We start from the raw sequence: 22,345 nt of genomic DNA on the forward strand, positions 1-22,345 counted from the left end.
TCATCACTTTCCATGACTTTATATAACTTTTTAAAGATGTGATGATTTATCCGGTCACCATTATCAACAGACCCCTTTTAAAATTTATCATACTCTTACATATTGTTTGTCAACTTTGTCTACTTATTTTGTCTACTTACTTTGTCTACTTACTTTGTCTACTATCTAACTTTTATTCAAAAATCTCTATTTTGAAGATATCTTTTATTAACACTTTCACTACCTAATCACTTTGAATGTGAAATTCTTGTAGATAAAAAAATCTTAAATAATACATTGTGTATTGACTGTATGTGTTGCTTGTTTTAATTTCAGGAGACTTGTAAAAAATTACCAACCGAAGAAAAAAGAAGAAGATGAGTATCAGTGAGTATCGATTATTTGAAACTTCTTCCTCTTCTCTTTTAATTAATATAATTACTGGCTAAAAGCAAGTGTACATTAATTTCACTAATAATAGTTGACTATTCCCTTTTTGTCAATACATGGTTGTATATCAGACCAGACGTATTATTTAGTATCTACCCTACACAGGTACTGTACAGTGTACACAGGGGAGTTTATGAAGTATGGATTAGCACTTGTGCTTAATTAAAACATCAACCAATACACATACTTCATGTTCATACAACAATACGAATATACACATTACTAACGTGTTTGAATCAGCTCCTGCTAAAATATTAAAAAAATAACGAATTTAAATAGATCCTGATCATAAGTAATACGTTACTCTAGTGCTAATTTAGTAACAGTGCAGTGAAAGTAGTGCATCACTCCACATACGTGTTGTGTCAACTCAAAACCTAAGTTTATTAAAAATAATCCGCCATTACCGCTATTAGGTACCTAATTCCACCGAGCGCGACTTACTACTCTAGTGTGACTGTGTGCGTGTCCGTACTAGCCGCTCAGCGCAAGTACTCACTCCTTCCCGCCGATACAAGTCAGGGCAGCTAAACCTATCTCGCCAGCTACTTTATCATGGACTCCTGCGATACATATGCATTCATCACATTAGCAAACAATATTATACGTGATTTAAATACGACCATCATGGATCCCACTAATAAATTTACTAAAGAACAAATGGGTAAATTAACGCCTCAACTCTCAGTGCTACTAGGCAATATTAGTTTGGTTTCCACAAAAGTTGGTTTTCTTGAAGGTGAATTGAATGCCTACAGGAACATTTCACCTAATCATTCCAAAAATTTATCAACTACCAACATCGAAACGGAACAACTAACAGGAATTTGCGAAACTTTGAATGAAATGGACGAGAGAAAATCGCGATCTAAAAATGTAATAATGTTCAATGTTCCTGAAAGCTCGGGTAATTCTCAAACTGCAACAATGAGTGAAGATCTGAATAATGTCAAGAATATTCTTAACAATGTTGATAATGTAGATACCTCGCTAATTAAAGTGTATCGATTGGGTAAGAAGGACACTAATAAAACACGCCCCATCAAGGTCGAACTGTCCGATAAATATCAAACCAGAACTGTTCTACAGAAAAAAGGAATACCGTATGGAAATGTAATTATCAAGACCAAGAACGACTTAACAATGCTTCAACGGCAAGAAGTACAAAACTTGTGGAAGGAGCTGGAAGATCGAAAAAGCAAGGGAGAAAATAATTTAATTATCAAATATATCAACAATAGACCCAAAATTATAATAAATATACCAAAAAACTTATAACCGCGCCACGTTACATCTTCTACCAGAACGTCAGGGGACTTCGGACTAAACTCAGTGACTTTAGAACTAATGCACCCACCATCACACAGGACATCATCATACTCTCTGAGACCTGGCTGGAACCATCGATATACTCAGCGGAGCTCGGTCTACCTAACCACAGTATCTACCGAGTTGACCGAAATCGGAACACCAGCTCCAAATCAAGAGGAGGAGGCGTCCTGATAGCAGTAAATAAAAAAATTTCATCGAAATTATTAAAAAACAAAAACAATGATGTTGAGCAAATTTTTGTAATGTTAAACGATAAATCCAAAAAAACTATCATCGGATGTGTATATATTCCACCAAATTCTAATATAATAATGTATAAAAATCACTGTGAAGATGTCGAGCTACTCAAATCTAACCACCCTAATCACAATATTATAATTTGCGGTGATTATAACCTACCTAATTGTAAATTTAATGATTTGGATTACTTACCATTAACGGCGTGCGAGAGAGAAATCTTAGACATGTCGAACTATTTAGGTCTATTTCAATGTAACAATGTGCTAAATTGTAGTAATCGGACACTTGATTTAATTTTTTCTACTGATGAGGGTATAAAAGTCTATGAGTCAGCCGAATCCTTTGACCCAATTGATAGTCACCACCCTCCACTTACAATACTAGTACCTATTACAATAGAGTGTGACCCTCTAATTAAAAATTGTAGTCGTAATTTCATTAATGCTAATTACCAGGACATTAATCATGCACTTAACAAAGTAAATTGGTCTGTTCTCAAGGAAAGTGATCTCAACTATAGCGTAGAACTATTTTACTCTCAACTGAATAGTATCATTTCCGACACAATTCCTCTAATTCATCATAAAGTACGAAAGTATCCGATATGGTTCAGCAAAGAATTAATTCAGTTAATTGTTATTAAAAAAGAAACACATAAAAAATATAAAGAACACAGAACAATTCCCAACTATACGGCATTCAACAATATTAGAAGAGATTGCAAAAAAATGACAAAAAGATGTTATAAAAATTACATTAATTCGGTTGAGAACACGATACTTCATGATGTAAAATACTTTTGGAAATACACAAAATCAATGAAAAACAATGATGCTGGTATTTCTGGTAATATACGTTACAGACAAAATAGCTCCAGTAAAATTTATGAAATTGTTAACATGTTTGCTGATTACTTTAAGGACGTGTATGAACCTGATATTCCAGATGACTTAATTCCTTACTTCAATTCGGATATAAATTTACACTTATCGCAAATACACATTGATATTGAAGACATTATAGTCTGTATTAAATCACTTGAACCCAAAACGAGCTCGGGACCTGATAAGATTCCTTCCATCTTACTTAAGAATTGTGTCCAAAGTTTATCTGTTCCGCTTAATATACTGTTCAACAAGTCACTCTCCACAGGACACTTTCCACAAATATGGAAACTTAGCTACCTAACTCCTGTATTTAAAAGTGGTGATAAATCCTTTGTTGAAAATTATCGGCCTATCTGTATTCAATCGTCTATACCTAAACTTTTTGAGAAATTGATTCTTAAGAAAATCAGCTTCTTTGTAAACTCTTGTATCGCAACTTGTCAACACGGCTTTATCTCCGGCAGATCAACTTTGACTAACCTAACATTATATGAAAATTTTATTTCCAATGCACTTGCCAACAAACAACAAGTTGATTCTATATATACCGACTTCAGTAAGGCGTTTGATAAGGTCTGTCATAAAATCCTCATTAATAAACTTTTGAAACTCGGCATTAATGGAAACCTTTTATCTTGGTTTAAGAGTTACCTACTTAGGCGTCAGTTAACTGTCTGTATTAATGATCACTTATCCTACATGTTCGAAGCTACCAGTGGCGTACCCCAGGGTTCGCATCTTGGTCCTTTACTTTTTAATTTATTCATTAACGACGTAACAAACATATTCACCCGTGTTCTCATTCTAATGTTCGCTGATGATATGAAGATATATAGAATTATTGACAATATCGAGGACTGTCTAACACTTCAATCTAATATTAATAGCTTTTACGATTGGTGTCTTAAAAACAAATTAACTCTTAATGTAAAAAAATGTCAACTTATGAGATTCCACAGAAAAAAAAACCCATTTTTGTTCACCTACTTTCTCAATAATCACACCTTATTATCTGTGGATGAAATAAGAGACCTTGGTATAACATTTGACACTAAATTAACATTCATTAAACACATTAATAATATAACCAGTAAAGCAATGCAAATGTTAGGATTTGTCTTACGGATTTCAAAGGATTTTAAAAATTTAAAAACTGTCAAATTACTTTACACTTCACTTGTTAGAAGCCAACTAGAATTTAACACCACCATTTGGAGTCCTTACTACAGTGTACATGAGAATTCCCTTGAGCGAGTCCAACATAAATTTTTACGTTATATTAATTTTAAATTGGGAATATTCGTCGAAAACATTAATTACCCCTCTCTGTTACAATTATTGGGACTCGATACATTAAAAGAAAGAAGAATTTGTTTTGACCTATTTTATTTATTTAAAATCGTTACCAACCTGTTGAACTCCCCTGAACTTCTTTCGTTAATATGTTTCCATGTACCTAGTCGATCAGTTCGTTTCAAATTACCCTATCATTGCAACAATACAGGATCTAACGCTGAACTCAATTCCATAATAAATCGCCTACATGTACTTGGTAATAAATATGTTTTGGATGAATCTATAAACATTACTAGCTTAACCTCATACAAACACTATTTAATTAAAACTGTATGTCAGCGCTTCTCAGATTGATTATAATCAAATATAGTTTTAAAGTATTAATTTATCCGGGATTTATTTATATGAATTGTTTATATATTTATATATATATATATAAATATATAAACAATTGTTGTATTGTATTTATAATAACTATTTCTATTGTTCTCTTTTATGTATTTTATATTTATATTTTTTTTATCTATGTATATTCTGTATTAATATGTATAACAAATGTTATTTTTTTGTAAAAGCCGCTATAATCGGCGTTAATAAATAATAAATAAATAAATACTCATGCAACTTTGTGTATATAATAATAATAGCCTTGAGCGTAGACTCGTGGATTGGTGAGGGTTTTATTACAGACAGTTGACGGGACCCACCGCTAACCCGCCCTGTTATTATAAGTATCAAATGGTTACTCCTTCAAGGGGCACTACAACGACTCTAAATTTTTAAAATTAAACGAAACTGCATCTATCTATCTATAAACAACTGATGTTACTAATTCCGTGATGAAATTTTATCAGAAAACACACAGTAAGTGTGAACAAAATCATCAATATTCTATCATTTTAAAAGGAAACGTAACTATGATCAAAATTTGCCTGTGTTCGAGCAGACCAACCACCCCCTACAAAATTTGCCTGTGTTCGAGCAGACCAACCACCCCCTTAAGGAGGAGATTGATGACAAAAAAAAATTCTTTAACTAATTGAGTTAATAAAACCCAGCAGTATAACATTATCCTAATAACAAAATAAAAACAAATCGAAAACGAAAAGAAAAAACACATAAGTCTAAATGAAAAAGAAAGACTAGTTTCCGGACACTGTGAACATTTTCTCATACAGTTTTATATTACCATGAGCTTTGATCACCAACTTATATTTAATATAATGATAGTGGTTTTGTAATTCCGCCTGTAATTACTAGAGTCAGTAGTATAGACTCAGACCGTCTGGCACCTTTCAGTTCAGAGGCACTTCATAAAAATGTACTAAATTAAGCAATTAATGAGTTTTTTGTGTTTTTGTTTTCTGTGTTATTTTCTCTTAAGATGCTTACTAGAAATTAAAATACTTGGTAAAATTTTGTATTTGACTACATTCTAGGGTCTGTCAATCTGAATCAATTATGTATACATTAGAGATAATTGTTTTCATTACACATTTTTGACCTCTATAGTTAGACTTATTAATCATTTCCGTAATTTGATAATGATTGTAGCTGTTATTTAAATATTATGAGACAAAGAAACTTTTTATCTAAATATTTTTTGTTATTATTATTATTTTTAATTAAATGTGAATACCACACAAGATTCAAAACTGTCCAGGGACAGTGGGACTATGGCGTCCAAATTGGGATATGTTGTGAGACTGAAGGGAGTGGGGATGGGAAAAAGATTGGGAAGATGAAGGTTGGGAAGTATCAAACATGGCTAAAGCCTAGCACAAACGAAATCTTCACCAATCTTAACATCATGTCAATTAAACAACTATATTCTAAAACTATGCTCATTTACATTCATAAGTACAAAACCCAAGAAATAACAACAAACACGTACAATAGAAACACTAGATCTAATGGTCAAAAACTTATCCAACAAATAACTACTAATACAACTCTTGGGCAAAAAAGCTTCTTATATCATAGTATTAAAACTCTACAATAAAATACCACTCTCACTCAAAAACCTCAACATTATAACATTTAAATCTCAAATAAAAAGCTGGATAATTAACATAGGGAGATCTGAAATAGAAAATTTACTGAGATCAAACACAGACTAAAACAGAATCAACTGAACTATACCAAAAAACACTATCTTATTTATTTTAAAATTATTTAAAAAAAAAAAAAATTATACTACATGATATATGTTCATAATTAAATTCATATGTAACTTTGATTTAATATTAATTTTCTTATAATTAAATTATACATAATATGTAAATGAAATCCTGAGCACGGGAGATCCCAGTGAGGATATCATTATATCTATTTGTTACAAAAAAAAAGATAATAAAACACTTTTTATTATTATTTCAAGCAACATTTCGACTGCGAGTGGTGTTTCACTAGGGCGATACTGATACTGTCTTTTTAAAATAAACTCCACAGTAGGCCCCGATGAAAATTATTTGGATGAGGGTCTCAAAAAGTATGAGGGTTGGGTTGGGTTGGGTTAGGTTAGGTTAGGTTAGGTTAGGTTAGGTTAGGTTAGGTTAGGTTAGGTTAGGTTAGGTTAGGTTAGGTTAGGTTAGGTTAGGTTAGGTTAGGTTAGGTTAGGTTAGGTTAGGTTAGGTTAGGTTAGGTTAGGTTAGGGCAGAAATCTGGGGGTCTGTGTGTCCAGAGGTGACGAACATATGAATCCATCCCTCCCACTGCGTTGCAAGGCGATACGTCGAGAGGTCAAAGGGTCTCACTCAACCCGCCTCTCCATGTCAATACCATATTTGATATCACAAAAGGTGTTAAACAAGGCTGCGTAATGTCACCGTGGTTATTCAATCTATACATGGATAATTGTATGCAAGAATCGAAGGAGGTGGGATTGGGCGCGAATTTGAGTAATCTGAAATTACTGTTGTCTGTAGTATGCTGATGATGCGGTGCTGATTGCTAACAGTGTGGAAGATCTAAAGTCTCGTGTCTAGGATGAAGGAAGTATGTATGAAGAATGAGTTAATGATGAATGTAAGTAAGTCAAGTAATGGTGTTTGAAAGAGAGAGTACGAAAACAGTGTTATATACTACAGAGTGAATGAGGAATACTTGGAGCAGGTGGATGAGATTGTCCATTTAGGAAGTATGTTTACGAGAGATGGGAAGGCTGACAGAGATATTGTAAGAAGGGTGAACGCAGGTAACTGAGATCTTGCCTGCCATGCCGCCAACAGACCTCTCACCCTGTGAACTCGGGTACCCCAGCTAAGTCACCAATCAAAGTGAACCACGTGGGGTGACATATTACCTCCCGAATTGAAAACCACTGACTTTAGGCAGTTGGGACTCTTGTTTTTGTGCGGTATTCACATAAAGAAGTGAAGTTTTCAATCTGCATTATTATTATTATTCATTTATAAAGCGGTGAGGGCTTACGGATAGTTCCTGTGAGCACTCTTGCACCGGGCCCATTCTATCTTCTATTTCACCTCATTCCTTTTAACAGTCACCCGGTCCCTTTGTTAAAGTTCACCAGGGTTGTCATTGTATATGTGGCTATGTCTTCTGGTTTTGCAATGTGTCTTCCCAGGCATCTGAGCCTTGTTCCCATCAGGGCGGGACATTGGAACCATAGTTGAATTGGAGTCTCTTCATCCTCTTCACATTTTCTTCATCTAGTGGTGTTTTCCACTGCCTAACGTTGCGTGTGTCTCCTGAGGTGGCAGTGTCCCGTTAGTAGTCCTAAATCTGTATTAGTAATAACTGGTATCTTTAGAATAAACAGTCTACTGATTAGTTTGTGATTTAGGTACACCCCCTGCAAGGCGTTTCGGCTGATGATGAACGAGATCAACGATCTGGCAGGCCAACACGAGGTGGTGGCGGAGAACTTGCAGGCCAGCGTGGTGCGGGACCTCGCCCTACTCACCAAGGAAATAAAGGAGGAGAGAAAGGTACTAGGACTATGTACATACATGTTAGGGTTCTATGCCAAACGACATTGGAGAATAGAGCAAACAAACAAATCTAACTCCTAACAAACATGCCCAGTTTGGCGATCGATGACTATTCATGTTACAATTATTTGTAAGTGCCTGTGGTACACTTTTAAATGCAAACACGAGGTGTGGTATTGCCTCTTTCTAACACTGCTTAAATCACATATCTCACCGTAATACAAAAGGAGATAAAAGAAGGAGATGAGTCAATCTCAGTCAAAAGGTCTATCGATGTACTGTGTACTAAAAGGTAAAGAAAATCCAAAAGGTTAATACCCTGTGTCCAATCTTTAACCAATTTGTTTAATTCCAGAAACAACTGAACGAGGGAGCCAAGATGTCCACTACGCTGCAGGCGCAAGAGATATCCCTGGAGCGAGCGCGGAGAAATTATGAGAAGGCCTTTCGAGAGGCGGAGCGGGCGCTAGACCACTACCAAAGGGCTGACGCAGACCTCAACCTAAGCCGGGCGGAGGTACCAATCTATAGTTTCACCAATATTAACTCTACGTGTCCACCACGTTGTGTCGGGTGGTGACAGGGTTGCCAATTCCTGAGGAATTCCCCACATTACGGGGAATTCAACCGATAGGGTATTTTGTGGTGAGAACCTTAGTGAAGGGATTCTACAATATGAGAACTGATGTAACTAATACCCACAAGTGAGAATGTACTGTAATTTCGTTTTCTTTCGCAGCAAATTTTTCAAACTAATTTCTCTAGGAAGAATTTTGATTGAAAGGGTAAGAAAGGAAGCAATGGATAAAATATGGGATGTGCAAGGAGCTTTTATGAGTGGAATGGGGTGCATGGATGACCAGATCTTCTCATTGCGTATACTCACTGAGAAGTTTCTGGCAAAAATCCAGAAATTTTTCTGTGCCTTTGTAGATCTTCAAAAAGCATACAACCGAGTTGATAGGAATAAGCTATGGAAGGTGTTGTCCAAGTATGGAGTGAATACGAATCTGACTCAGGCAATTGCGTCTCTGCATGAGGGAAGCGTTGCATGTGTTTGGGTGAACGGTGGTTTTACGGGGTGGTTTGATATCACTAAAGGGGTTAAACAAGGCTGCGTAATGTCACCATGGTTATTCAATCTTTACATGGATTGTATGATTGAATTGTATGCAAGAATTGAAAGAGGTGGGATTGGGCGTGAATTTGAGTATTTTGAAATTACTGTTGCCTGTTGTATGCTGATGATGCGGTGCTGATTGCTAACAGTATGGAAGATCTACAGACTTTACATGGATTATGCAAGAATTGAAAGAGGTGGGATTGGGCGCGAATTTGAGTAATCTGAAAGTATGTTGCGTGTTGTATGCTGATTATGCGGTGCTTATTGCTAACAAAACGGAAGATCTACAGTCTCTCGTGTCTAGGATGATGGAAGTATGTATGAAGAATAGTTAATGATGAATGTAAGTAAGTCAAATAATGGTGTTTGAAAGAGAGAATACGAAAACAGTGTGCAATATAGATGTGAATAAGGAATACTTGGAGCAAGTAGATGAGTCTATTTAGGAAGTATGTTAACGAGAGGTGCTAAGGCTGAAGAAGAAGGGTAAATGGAGGTAACTCCATTAATGGAGGACTAAACGCAGTTGGCCCTAACAAAATTTTTTCCAAAGAAGCGAAGTTAGCAGTCCACAATGGAGTGCTAGTACCTACCCTGATGTATGGAAGTGAGGCATGGAACTGGCAAATAAAGGATGAAAGTAGACTGAATGCTGTTGAAATGAGATCCCTGAGGCGTTTGTGTGATAAAACCATGTATGATTGTGTGAGAAATGTGGAGATCCGCAAAGAATGCGAAATGCGCCAAGAAAGGAGTGTAAGGAGAATATATAAGGCAAATGGTAGCAGAAGTCGGGGATGCCCGAGGAAAACATGGCACCATCAAGTGAATCAGATACTCGAGTCGGGCCATGTCAAGAGTTAGAATAATAGAAGAGTATGTATGAGACGATGTATGAATGTGAATGAGGCAAGAAGTGGCGGTCCGTCCTCTCTGCCTACCCCTGGGGGGAAACGACGTGATGGTTAGTTAGTTAGTTTAGTTCTCTTTTTTAAGCTCGAATGTAATAGAAAATCTGAAAATGACTAATTAATAAAAAAATAAATGCTAATTTCAATAGAATTTTGCTTCATTTTGGAGATTGGGAACATTGAGACATTTGGGAACTTGTGAGGTTTTTTTTTTTTTTTTTAATTATTATTTTTTTTTTTTTATTTGGTACAACATTTTTTACATTTTAAGTTTTCCAGTAATGTAGGCCTCACTGGGTGGATTGCCCGTGCTGAGGCCTTCATTTTATAATATGAAAATATAATATACATTTGAACATCTATTGTGAGAATTTTAGAACATATGCATTGGCAACCCTGGGCCAACGGTCTCCCGGGATGACATATTGACTTCCGAAGTCGGTCTCAATTGAAGGGAATTATATATTTATGGCGTTATAAATAATAAAATAAAATAACAATACATTTAATAAAATACAGTAAAAAAAAATTTATATGAAATTATGCAAATGTCTCGTGCCGGCCATCAGGTGGGACTCCATCCAGGCAACCATGGCCGTGACTCTTGGATTGGCGTAGTCTGCGCCATAAGCTTCCCAAGTTGTGGCGGAGAAGTGCTCTGAAAGAGTGCACTCTTCTCTCGCAGAACGTTTCCGTAGTGTTACAGTATCTCGGTAGGCGATAAGCATTTTTGTGGGTGATTTTTAGCAGTGTAATCTACCCACTGTTATATACAAGATATGAATGGATTCCAGGTGGAGAAGCAGAGGATCAACATGGCGCAGAAGTCGCAGATGTGCGAAGACACCAAAACGGAGTACGCCAATCAACTGCAGAAGACCAATGACCTGAGGAGGTCGCACTTTAACCTATCTCTGCCAGAGGTCTTTCGCCAGTTACAGGTCTGTCCTCATGTCTTGCCTTACTCCATCAAGTGTTTTTAATCAATCATGTGTGTAACACTAAGGACGGGTTGTTTCGGAGTATTTGAACAATTCATCAAATTTCAACGTTCATTTTCAAGTTCTGTGAAAGATTTTTTCAAGTTCTGTTTTTATTTCAGTTTTGTCAAGCAACTAGCCTATAATAATATAATAACAGAACTTGAATTGGACTTTCACAGATCCCAGAAATTAACGTTGAAATTTGATGAATTGTTCAAATTTTCCGAAACAACCCGTCCTTAGTATTACAGTGAAATCTCCATCGATCGTTCATTGAATAATGGTTTTCCCACATGTGTCGTTTATTTCTTCCAGCCCAGAATTAATTTCGTACAAAACTCGCAAAAATAGATCACATCGATAGTTCTCTATGCATCGTTTTATCGAATAAATGCGATATAGACTATTGAAATGCTTGGAGTAAATATATCAGACCGGCTCAAGTATAGGGGTTCTATAGAAACCCGAGTAAATCTGGCTTCCAACCAGAGGCGGTTCCTTGGTACCAGAGATGTGCAAAATGGGTACCCAAAACCATTTGAAATGCAAAATGGAAATGGGTCAAAACTTTTCCATTTGAAAATGCAAAATGCAAAATGGTTTTTAGAAAAGCATTTCAAATGCAAAATGCAAAATACCTATTTTCGAAATGCATTGAAAATGCAAAATGGTTTCTCAGTTCAAACAATTAAAATAATTATAGAATTTTTAAATAATTTTGTCATTTAATAATGGACATCAATGTAGAACAAACATATTACATGATGGTAAATCCAAAAACACCACGACTACAGATTATGAAACCACAAAAAATTTGCGCGGGACTAATGTTGCCAACGTAAAAACATAGAAACTGCTATCTAACATTTAATATTACAGCGTCATGGCCCCGTGTTCAGTATTTTTTGTAATGGTATCACTCAATTGCCAGGGCTCCTACCAGGGAGCAACTTGACAAATGTAAATTATCTCTCATAGCGAGGTTGAGGACCGACTGATATTTGGGACTTATGAAAAAAAGATGAGTGGAGATAGTAGGAAGAATGTTGCAAAAAAGCATTTAAAATGGAAAATGCATTGAGAAAAGCATTTAAAATGCAAAATGCAAAATGGTTTTTAGAAAAGCATTTAAAATGCAAAATGAAAAATACCCATTTTGCATTTTGCATTTCCATTTGAAATGGATTTATTTGAAATAAAGCACATCTCTGCTTGGTACGTGCATTTGTGCATTGCACTGCTTGTCTTCAATCTCCACATAACAAATTACAACGGCATCTGTGTCCCAGTGATCGATGTAAGAAGTTCGTAATTCCCGTCAGGTCATTATTTGAGCTATCTTCTAGTAAAAAAATCCCGCGCAAGAGCAAGCGGTCGTGCATACCCCGATATGCACAGAACCAACTTTTACCATACTACTAAAACAGCATCGGGCGGTAACGAGACAGCCCGAAGTAGCCGAAACGGTGACATGAGCGAGACAGATTACACTCTTAACGTCAAATTACGTGTTAGAGCAGTGCAGATACATAACCCATTCCGTGCATTATCGAAGTGCTTTGACGGCGAGTGAATTTCGCATCACTTTGATCATGTGTAATCCAATGCGTTTGGAATGGATTCGCTTAGAAATACTAATGTTCAATGTTAACGCAACAACATTAACACATTGGAACTCGTTCGTGGTGAAATCAAACGGTTTCGCTATATTTTCAACGATGAATTGAGTGTCCTTTATTTTCGAGATAATTTTGTATTATTTAATCAGTTATTTTACAAATAAAACTTAGAAGATAGAATGAATTGCAGTAGGTGTTCCCATTTATTAATTTGCTCCACCTAAATTACAGACTAGGTACATTTTAAAAGTGAAATGCACTGCTGGTAATTACAGTCACGGGCCGCGTCTGCTTCCAACAAATTGAGTGTCTTGTATAGGGCTAGCAGTTTCTTCATTAGTAACCAGATGCTAACCCTATACGAAGCTCAAGTATGCCCAACAATTGAATTTGGGCTGGAGCCCCACAATACTTGATTCTGTGCAAAGGAGGGCGGTCCGTCTGATTGGCAATCCATTGTTAACACACCGACTGCCGTCTCTAATGCACAGACGCAATGTGGGCATGCTGAGTCTGTTCTACAGGTATTTTAATGGAGTCTCCTCGATCTCCAGTGCACCGGTACACATGCGTGAAACTCGACGTACACGAACGTAACACCCGTTCACAGTTGATGTTGGTTTCGTGAGAATGGGCCGCTTAATAATAATAATATATGGATGATTTTTATAGCACCATTTTTGTGCAAAATCACCTCAAGGGCGCTGTACAAGTATATAATACATTTCTATTATGATCTATGTTATTACTAACTATATATGGAGATAATATACAGTACAATACTTACCTGATAGGTCACTTGAGATTAATACTTAATTGACATTAACTAATTGTTTATTAGTGATATTTAGATTCAGGATTTAGGACATAATTGGATATAACTGGACTTTCTCTCAGTAATGGTATATTTAATTTAAGGGTACGACAGCTTAAAAAGTTTTTAGTTTAGACCTGAATTCTGTTGGACTTGTTGTGGATCTTAGTTCTGGAGGGAGTTTATTCCAAGCCTTCGGCCCAGATACTACGAAAGCGCGATCACCAAACTTAGTATTTGAACTTTGACTTGTTTTTGTGTAAGACGGCCTATACAATGTACAGACAGGGGCGCTCTTGTGAGTCACATAAAAAAAAACAATATACAATAACACAATACTTAGGAACCTGAAAATTTTGTGTTATTTTTTGCAAAATTTGTATTATTTTTTACGTATTTCATATTTTTTTGCAACAAATTGCAAATTTTTTTTCAAAAATGCGTTGACCTGACTGGACATCAGAAGGTGCAGGTTCAATTCCCGTCAGCGGCATTTATTTTTACTCGGGAGATATTTTCAATTTGTATGGATATTTCAGGCGATTAATGATTGCTTATAATAATTTGTTAATAATAATAATATTTGGACGATGTGTATAACGACAATTTTACAAATATATAATTTATTTCCACAATGCTCTATCTTGTTACTAAGTATAGACTAGACAAACTGTTATCAACTTATGGTTAACAGATTGCAACCACTGGTTCGTTGATCGTCGATAATACAAAACTATATATTTATTTATTTATACATACTCCTAAAAAGGCTTTTACATAAAAGTGATACATGATGCAGTGTACATAGGGGAGAATATCTGTATTATACAAGAGATACTGACAGTAAATAGATGTAATCCATTGTAAAGTAGGTACTAAATACACAATTGTAAAATAATAAGAAAATATTAAGAAATAATTCAAAAAAACTACATATGAAGCAATATTAGTAAAACGTAAGAGTAACATAAAGTAAAAAAGAAATTACAACAACACTACGTATAAGACAAAACATGAAAACTAATTTACCAACTCTACTCTAATTTGTAGGATTCGACAAAGTGTTGGTATAGATTATGCTTGGTTCTATAAATGGAGTCAATAAATAAATAAATCAGTAGCACCCCCATACTTGTTGCCCAGATCATGCATCCTATTGGTCATTGAGTGTGTCTGATAGTTGGTCATGTATGTATTGCAGAAGAATGTTATATTTTGTCTTGTATTCCTAGTCGGCACATGGAATTTAATAGTGGCAACGATGGCAGGACTATCAATTAAGTTGTTAATGTCTCTGTGTAACACAACCAGGTCTGAAATAATTCTTCTATCAGACAGTGTTATTGGATGCAATTGATTCATCAAACTGACATAATTAATGAAATTTACGTACTTAAGAAATTTGTATTGAACTCTTTCTATATTATTGGAGTGAACTTTATATAAAGGGGACCAAATAGGTGAATTATACTCCAATTGACTTCTGACTAATGAATTATAGTGGGTTCTCATACAATCTATGGACTTAAAATCAGTTGAAGTTCTGCAAAGGACGCCAAGCATCTTTAAAGCCTTAAATATAATGCATTTGACCAATGAACGTGATGCTGCATTAGAATGTATATATATTATTATTTATTTATATTCTGTACAGGCATCTTTAGAATGATGATGCAAATTTCTTAACAAGATCTGGGTTCGAGTCCCAGTTGCGACTGTCATTCTTCTATTTTCAGTGTCTTATTCTATTTTTATTTTTTTACATAAGTTTACCTCAAGGCCTATAGTATGTCATCTTTGGGGTTGCTCTGTGTTGGATTTATTTTTGAGGAAATGAAGGACAAGGTTCTGGGAAGGAAAAGTTTTCAGGGGTCGGTAGGAATTTGGAGGTCGGTGTGTCTAGGATTGACATGAATGAATCCATCCCTTTCACTGCAGTGCAAGGCGATGGGTCGAGAGAGTCCATTTGGAGAGGTGAAAGGGTCGCCCTCAACTGGTCTGTCTCCGTCCAGCCTGCCGCGCAGCTGGTGATGTGGCAGACACATCACCGCGTGAAATCGGGCATACCTGCTAAATCTCCTAACATACCGAATCACTTGGGGTTACCTATAGCAGAGGTGTTGGTAATCCAATAAATGGTTTCCAGTACAGCGGCACCCATCCTGCCTCCCAAATTAATGTTATTTTCATTGATTAACTATTATATCGTATATCCGGTGACCAGAGATGTGCAAAATGGGTACCCAAAACCATTTGAAATGCAAAATGGAAATGGGTCAAAACTTTTCTATTTGAAAATGCAAAATGGTTTTTAGAAAAGCATTTTAAATGCAAAATGCAAAATACCTATTTTCAAAATGCAAAATGGTTTCTCAGGTCAAACAATTAAAATAATTATAGATTTTTTAAACAATTTTGTCATTTAATAATGGACATCAATGTAGAACAAACATATTACATGATGGTAAATCCATGTAAAAACACCACTACTACAGATTATGAAACCACAAAAAAATTGCGCGGGACTAATGTTGTCAACGTAAAAACATAGAAACTGCTATCTAACATTTAATATTACAGCGTCATGGCCCCATATTCACTATTTGAATCAGTATTTTTTGTAATGGTATCACTCAATTGCCAGGGCTCCTACCAGGGAGCAACTTGACAAATGTAAATTATCTCTCACCGATTGTCGGTTGAGGACCGACTGATATTTGGGGTTTATTGAAAAAGATGATTGGAGATAGTAGGAAGAATGTTGCAAAAAAGCATTTAAAATGGAAAATGCATTGAGAAAAGCATTTAAAATGCAAAATGGTTTTTAGAAAACCATTTAAAATTCAAAATGGAAAATACCCATTTTGCATTTTGCATTTCCATTTGAAATGTATTTATTTGAAATAAAGCACATCTCTGCCAGTGACAAGGAAGAGACATTGAACGCGCTTATATATTTATATTGATGTGTTTCTCTCATTGACTATACACATTGGCTATAATGGCGAATGTATGTTTTCAGGAACTAGACGAAAAGCGGATAAAGAACATCAAAAACTTCATCCACAGCTCCGTGGAGATTGAGAGAAACGTGTTCCCCATCATCGCCACTTGCCTCGATGGCATCGTCAGGGCCGGAGATCTCATCAACGAGAAAGAGGTATCGTTTTCAATAATATGTAATCATAAAGAAGCCAAGCTGGCAGTCCACAACGGAGTGCTGGTACCTACTCTGATGTATGGTAGTGAGGCATGGAACTGGCAGAAGAAAGGTGATATTAGACTGAATTCTGTAGGAATGAGATTTATGTGTGCTAAAACTGTATGAATTTGTGAGAAATGTGGAGATTCTCAAAGAATGCAAGGCAGATTGTAAGCTTAATGAATATTATTAATATTATATTAGATGGTTTGTGCGTGTAGAGCCAATGAATGAAGAAAGAAGAATATATAATGCATAGAAAAAGTCAGCCCGAGGATATATCAGAATAACAGAAGAGTAAGGATATATCAGAATAACAGTGGAGCAAGGATTGTGTGCTAAGACCGAGTAGTTTGTCGGTCCATCCTCTCTGCCTACCCAAACACGCTGACAAAGCTGTATTCCAGATTCCATAGTTTAAATCTTTTTTTTATTAGCTGTTTGACGGAGTTCCGTATAGTTCAAAAAACTCCGCAGCCGCCAAATGGCGAGTGCATCAATTTAACTTTTAATGCTCAGTGTAAATCTGGCAACTGTCGAGTCGTGTTGTTTTTAAGCTGGTCCTGTTCTTGAATGCATCAAAAAATTTTGTCCGCGGGCAGTTTTTGACTACCTAAACTAGTTTTAAAATTATGTCATGTTGAATTTAGGTGACAGAGCTTTCCTCGTTTACATATCGGAGTTTTCCAAACCTTCACAGTCCAATTTTACATGATTTTTACCACTAATAGGGAGAGCCGTAAGGTTTTATGGGGATATGATAGGAAGGATGGTGTGATTTGATGGAAAACAGCCATCAAAAAGATTTTATTTTAGTTTATTTGATCTGTTCATTTTGCTTTGTCCATGTAGGATACGATGATGGTGATCGAGCGCTACAAATCTGGCTTCCTCCCTCCCGGCGATCACCCCTTCGAGGACCTCTCCAAGACGGGCGGGGCGGGCGCAGCTGGCATGGGCGGCGGTCCGGCCCGCGACACTCCAGACGGACGCGGGCCCGACCCCACCGCCCCGCGCCGCTCCAACCCCATGACGGCGCGTGGCACCGTCGGCGCGGGCAAGCTCAAGAAGCGCGTCGGCCTCTTTGGCATTTTCAGCAGCAATAAGGTAAGGAAGATGCGGATTGTTGACTGTTGATCAAATAGGGTTAGTTTAACCTTATCTAATGTGGCTAGTTCGGCACTCTAGGGGCTAATTTGACACTATTTAATAAGGTTAATTTGACACTATTTAATGGGGTTAGTTTAACCTTATCTAATGCGGATAGTTTGGCACTATAATACGTGTTAATTTGACAGTTTTTAATAAGGCTAATTTGACACTATTCAATGGGGCTAGTCTAACCTTATCTAATGGGGCCAATTTGACCTTATCTAAAGGGGCTGATTTGACCTTATCTAATGGGACTAATTTGGCAATACTAAAGGGGATAGTTTGACACATTCAGCAGCAATAAGGTGGGGAAGCTGCCGATTGCGGAGGTAGTTGGACACAATCTAATGGGACTAATTTAACGTTATATAATGGGAGCTAGTTTGAACTTATCTAATGGGAGCTAGTTTGACCTTATCTAATGGGGCTAGTTTGACCTTATCTAATGGGGCTAGTTTAGTATTCTATCATAGAGCTAATTTGACACTTTACAATGTAGGATCATTATTAGTCAAATGATGAGACCTGACCTGAGATTAATTAATTGTATGTTAATATTTTCACCTTTAATAAAATTTAATTAGACTGGTTCAGGATTTTAAAACAATGTACATGATATAATGATAATTCACGCTTTTTAATAATGTTTCAAACCGGGGCTAAATCCTAAATGGACTCATTTCACAAAAGTAAAATGGTGTTGGTTCATACATAGTAATTTTAATGTTAATAAATACTGTTATCAATCAGAAGCAAAATGTAAATGGTCTGTTATCATATATTGCATATTGAAGTACACATTAGTAGATTGTGATATTTGATAAATATATTGATAATTATTTTTATAAATTTTTGTATAAAATATAATCCGATTTGTTGATTGCACGGTAATAATTATCTTTCTCTGATTTTCCTTTCTGATATTTTCGATATATCCAATGTATTATTGTAATTAGTCAGAATTTCTTAAATAAATTACATAATAATATCAAATGGGATGTATTCCTAGCAACATTTGACACAACTAAATTATGTCTTAAATTTCCTAAAAGTTACAGAAATGCAGTGAAAAATCAATCTCTGTCTTTTGTTTTTGCAGCATCCTATTGAAATAATGAATGTGACAAAACGATGGATATTGGAATATATAAAAAAAACTGCATTTTTTACTTAAATGTTAATATTTTTGACGGATACATATTCCACATATAAAATTAAATATTAATGCATTTTCAGTGGGTTGTTTTTCCAATTCTTTGACAATTTTTGATCTTTCTTGAAGAGTATCCACTTTTTAAGGTTGAAACGCTCGTAATGAAAGTAAGAAGCTAATCGCACGCGCGCCCCGCTGTGATTAATGTCTAACGACAACTAATATCAGAAGCGGCCGCCGGCAGCGATCGATCGAGTAAAATTGTTCAAAAACCGAATGCTGACGATTAATGCAGTAAAACGATGCACGGTGGAACGATCGATGCAATATGTTTTGCGAGTTTTGTTTAAAATGAATGCGGGAATAGAATCAATAAATGACACGTGCGGTAAAACGATTATTAAAGTCTAACATCTGTAACATGTTGTGGACATTCTTTAGTTGTGTTAAAATATTGCTTCCCATTTATTTTTGTATCTAATTGAACTAACCCATAAATTTAAATATAATTCTAATCATATGGCATTTAATTAACATTGTTCTTTTTTCTGTCGGTGTCTTTCCATATTCCTTTCTATTCACTAAACTCTCATTCCACATAATCTTCATTCCTTCTCACTCTACAAATCCTTATTGCAACCTACCCTTTATTCCACTTTCCCCCTTTTCACCCTTTATTCACTTACCCTTATTCCACTCTCCCTTTATTCCACTTTCCCCTTTTTCCACCCTTTATTCCACTTACCTTTATTCCACTTTCCCCCTTTTCCACCCTATATTCACTTACCCTTATTCCAATCTCTCTTTATTCCACTTACCCCTTTTTCCACCCCTTATTCCACTCTCCCTTTATTCCACTTACCCTTTTATTCCACTAACCCTTATTCCTCTAATCCTATATTCCATTTTCCCTCATTCCACTTTCCCTTTATTCCACTTACCTATTATTCCACTTACTCTTTATTCCACTTACCCTTATTCCACTTTCCCTTTACTCCACTTACTCTTTTATTCCACTAACCCTTCATTCCGCTTATCTTTTATTCCCCTCTAACCCTGTATTCCGATTTTCCTTATTCCACTTTCCCTTTATTCCGCTTACTCTTTAATCCACTTTCCCTTTATTCCACTTACCTATTATTCCATTCTCTCTTTATTCCACTTATCTTTTATTCCATTCTCTTTATTCCACTTATGTTTTATTCCCCTTACCCCCATTTCTCCTTACCAAATGTCCCCATTCACTCGGGGTTGGATCAACGTATGCTGCTCTGTACAATAATTACAAATAAACCACAATTTATATCAAAAATGTAAGTAGAGTTTGATAATAGATTTATTGCCTTTTTATTATTTTTGTTTTCTGTTTCTTTTGCATGGGTGAGTTTTTTTTAAAAATATTTTATTATTATCACTGAAAAAAAAATAATACTATTTTGACACTTTCTTTAAAAATTTCAAAAATGTAATACAATATTGAAATCACAGCTAATTTACTTTTATTTTTTTATTACTTTCAGATTCAATTAATTTTCTTTTTATATTATGTGATTAAAAATACAATTCTTTCCTAAAATATATATATCATTTAAGTTATCAAATGAAATGTTACAATTCAACTTGCAAAGTACTTGTATAATGTACAAGACTCAAATATGAAATAATAAATTAAATAATATATTTTTTTTAATTAGTTGGCATGCGAAATGTGGCTTTGACGAAACAATTATTTTTTGCCGCCTCTTATGTTGTGTCTGTATATAAAACATTAATTTGTATTTCCACACGCTTTCCGAAAACGCTAACCAAATTGTCGTACGGACCGACAGAAGCTAATTGAGGCGTGCAACTCAATAAAGGTATGTCTTGCTTTAGCGCTTCATGGCTGTCTATAACCAACCCGTATTATGTTAATAACTATAATAGTAGAATATAATATTACGTAGGATTATAAAAACTTATTCCTAATATCTGTCATAAATTCGTAAATACTGCTGTGGCGAATAAAAGGTTTTTTTTTCAATAAGGTTGTTCAATTGGCAGAAATTGCAATTAGCCGATAAGCCCCTGTCTTTAACACTTAGGGGCCAAATCCCTGCATTTGGAGTGTTGAAAAATTGTGTCCATGCACGGTTGAAGCACTGCAATTGCAGTGTTAACCTTATATATTAATTGTGCCTTTAGTTTCTTGTTGCTTGTCGGCTCCTAAGAGTTAAGCTATAATTCTGTTAATTCAAGTTCATTCACATGTAAAATATTAACAAAAGTTCCATCTTCCATGCAATAGATGGAACTTTATTTTAAATACAGAATTTAGGAACATACTATTAATTTTAACTAAGCCCTGAATATATTAATAAGTAATATGGGTGTAAAAAAAATTACTGTGTTTATTTAACAATATAAAGGATAGGCCAGAAAGAGGAGTGGATTTATTAAAAAACAATATTAATTAAAAGTACAGAAAAAGTATATATTTGCATTGATAGACACCTGAATAATTTATTAAAAAAAAAAACATCGTCTAGATATGTACCACCATCACAAAGCAAAGCAGAACCTCAAATTTGTAAAACATTGCGCTTGGAATTGTGCTTATTTCTTCCCGAATATTGGACTTTAACTGGGAAAATGTGGTTGAATTCTTGCAGTAAACTGGACTTTTAATTTGTCCCCAGAGAAATAAGTCAGGGGAAGTCGGGTCTGAACTCCAGGGGGGCCACGGTATATCCTCTCGGCGCCACATGAGCTTTACCGTGCAAACATCTCATATACAACTGTCAATGACACACTCTATGTACGAATATGTCCTGCTGATATAAGGTTCAAATTCCTGCAGTTGCCGGAAGAAAACTTTCTTACATTGTTGTGTAACCATCAGAATTAACGGTTGTATGACCATGTCTTACTGTCATAGGCTTCAAATTCTTGCATTTGAAACGAACTTTCTGACATAAACGCCAAACAGCAGTGCACGAATCGCCATTTTTGCAAAAGGTCTTTATATAATACGCAGGCTGCGCACTTGTGAAACGCTCCATCGCGACTGTATTTCCAAGAACCGAGCTACCGATCTCCACCACCCGCGCACCGCTCCCACACACCGTTCGGACGCAATGGTGTTTTAAAATCGCATGTCTTTCTGGCCTACCCTGCATAAATTATGTGCAATATGTAGCGTTATGCTTTTGTCTGTCCAGCATTTTTCTATTGCTTGATTCGTAATATATGATATGAAGTAAAGCAAAAAA

The 22,345-nt window shown here is 35.6% G+C and overlaps 1 protein-coding gene across 3 annotated transcripts in view; it reads left to right on the forward strand.

Moving 5' to 3' along the window:
• Positions 1-22,345, forward strand: part of Cip4 (formin-binding protein 1-like Cip4) — a 287,732-nt gene that overhangs the window by 240,193 nt on the left and 25,194 nt on the right. For 2 of the 3 annotated variants that reach the window (XM_089643469.1, XM_089643470.1), the window contains exons 3-8: positions 316-366; positions 7,990-8,134; positions 8,493-8,654; positions 10,966-11,112; positions 16,610-16,747; positions 17,642-17,896. In XM_089643469.1, coding sequence (XP_089499595.1) covers positions 316-366; positions 7,990-8,134; positions 8,493-8,654; positions 10,966-11,112; positions 16,610-16,747; positions 17,642-17,896 — 898 coding nt within the window. Of the gene's footprint in view, positions 1-315; positions 367-7,989; positions 8,135-8,492; positions 8,655-10,965; positions 11,113-16,609; positions 16,748-17,641; positions 17,897-20,926; positions 20,954-22,345 lie in introns of all 3 variants that reach the window. The other variant, XM_089643468.1, reaches the window with a different exon arrangement.

This window comes from Hesperophylax consimilis, chromosome 19 (assembly GCF_061612785.1).
Source record: "Hesperophylax consimilis isolate HC1 chromosome 19, BYU_Hcon_1.0, whole genome shotgun sequence".
NCBI lineage: Eukaryota > Metazoa > Arthropoda > Insecta > Trichoptera > Limnephilidae > Hesperophylax > Hesperophylax consimilis.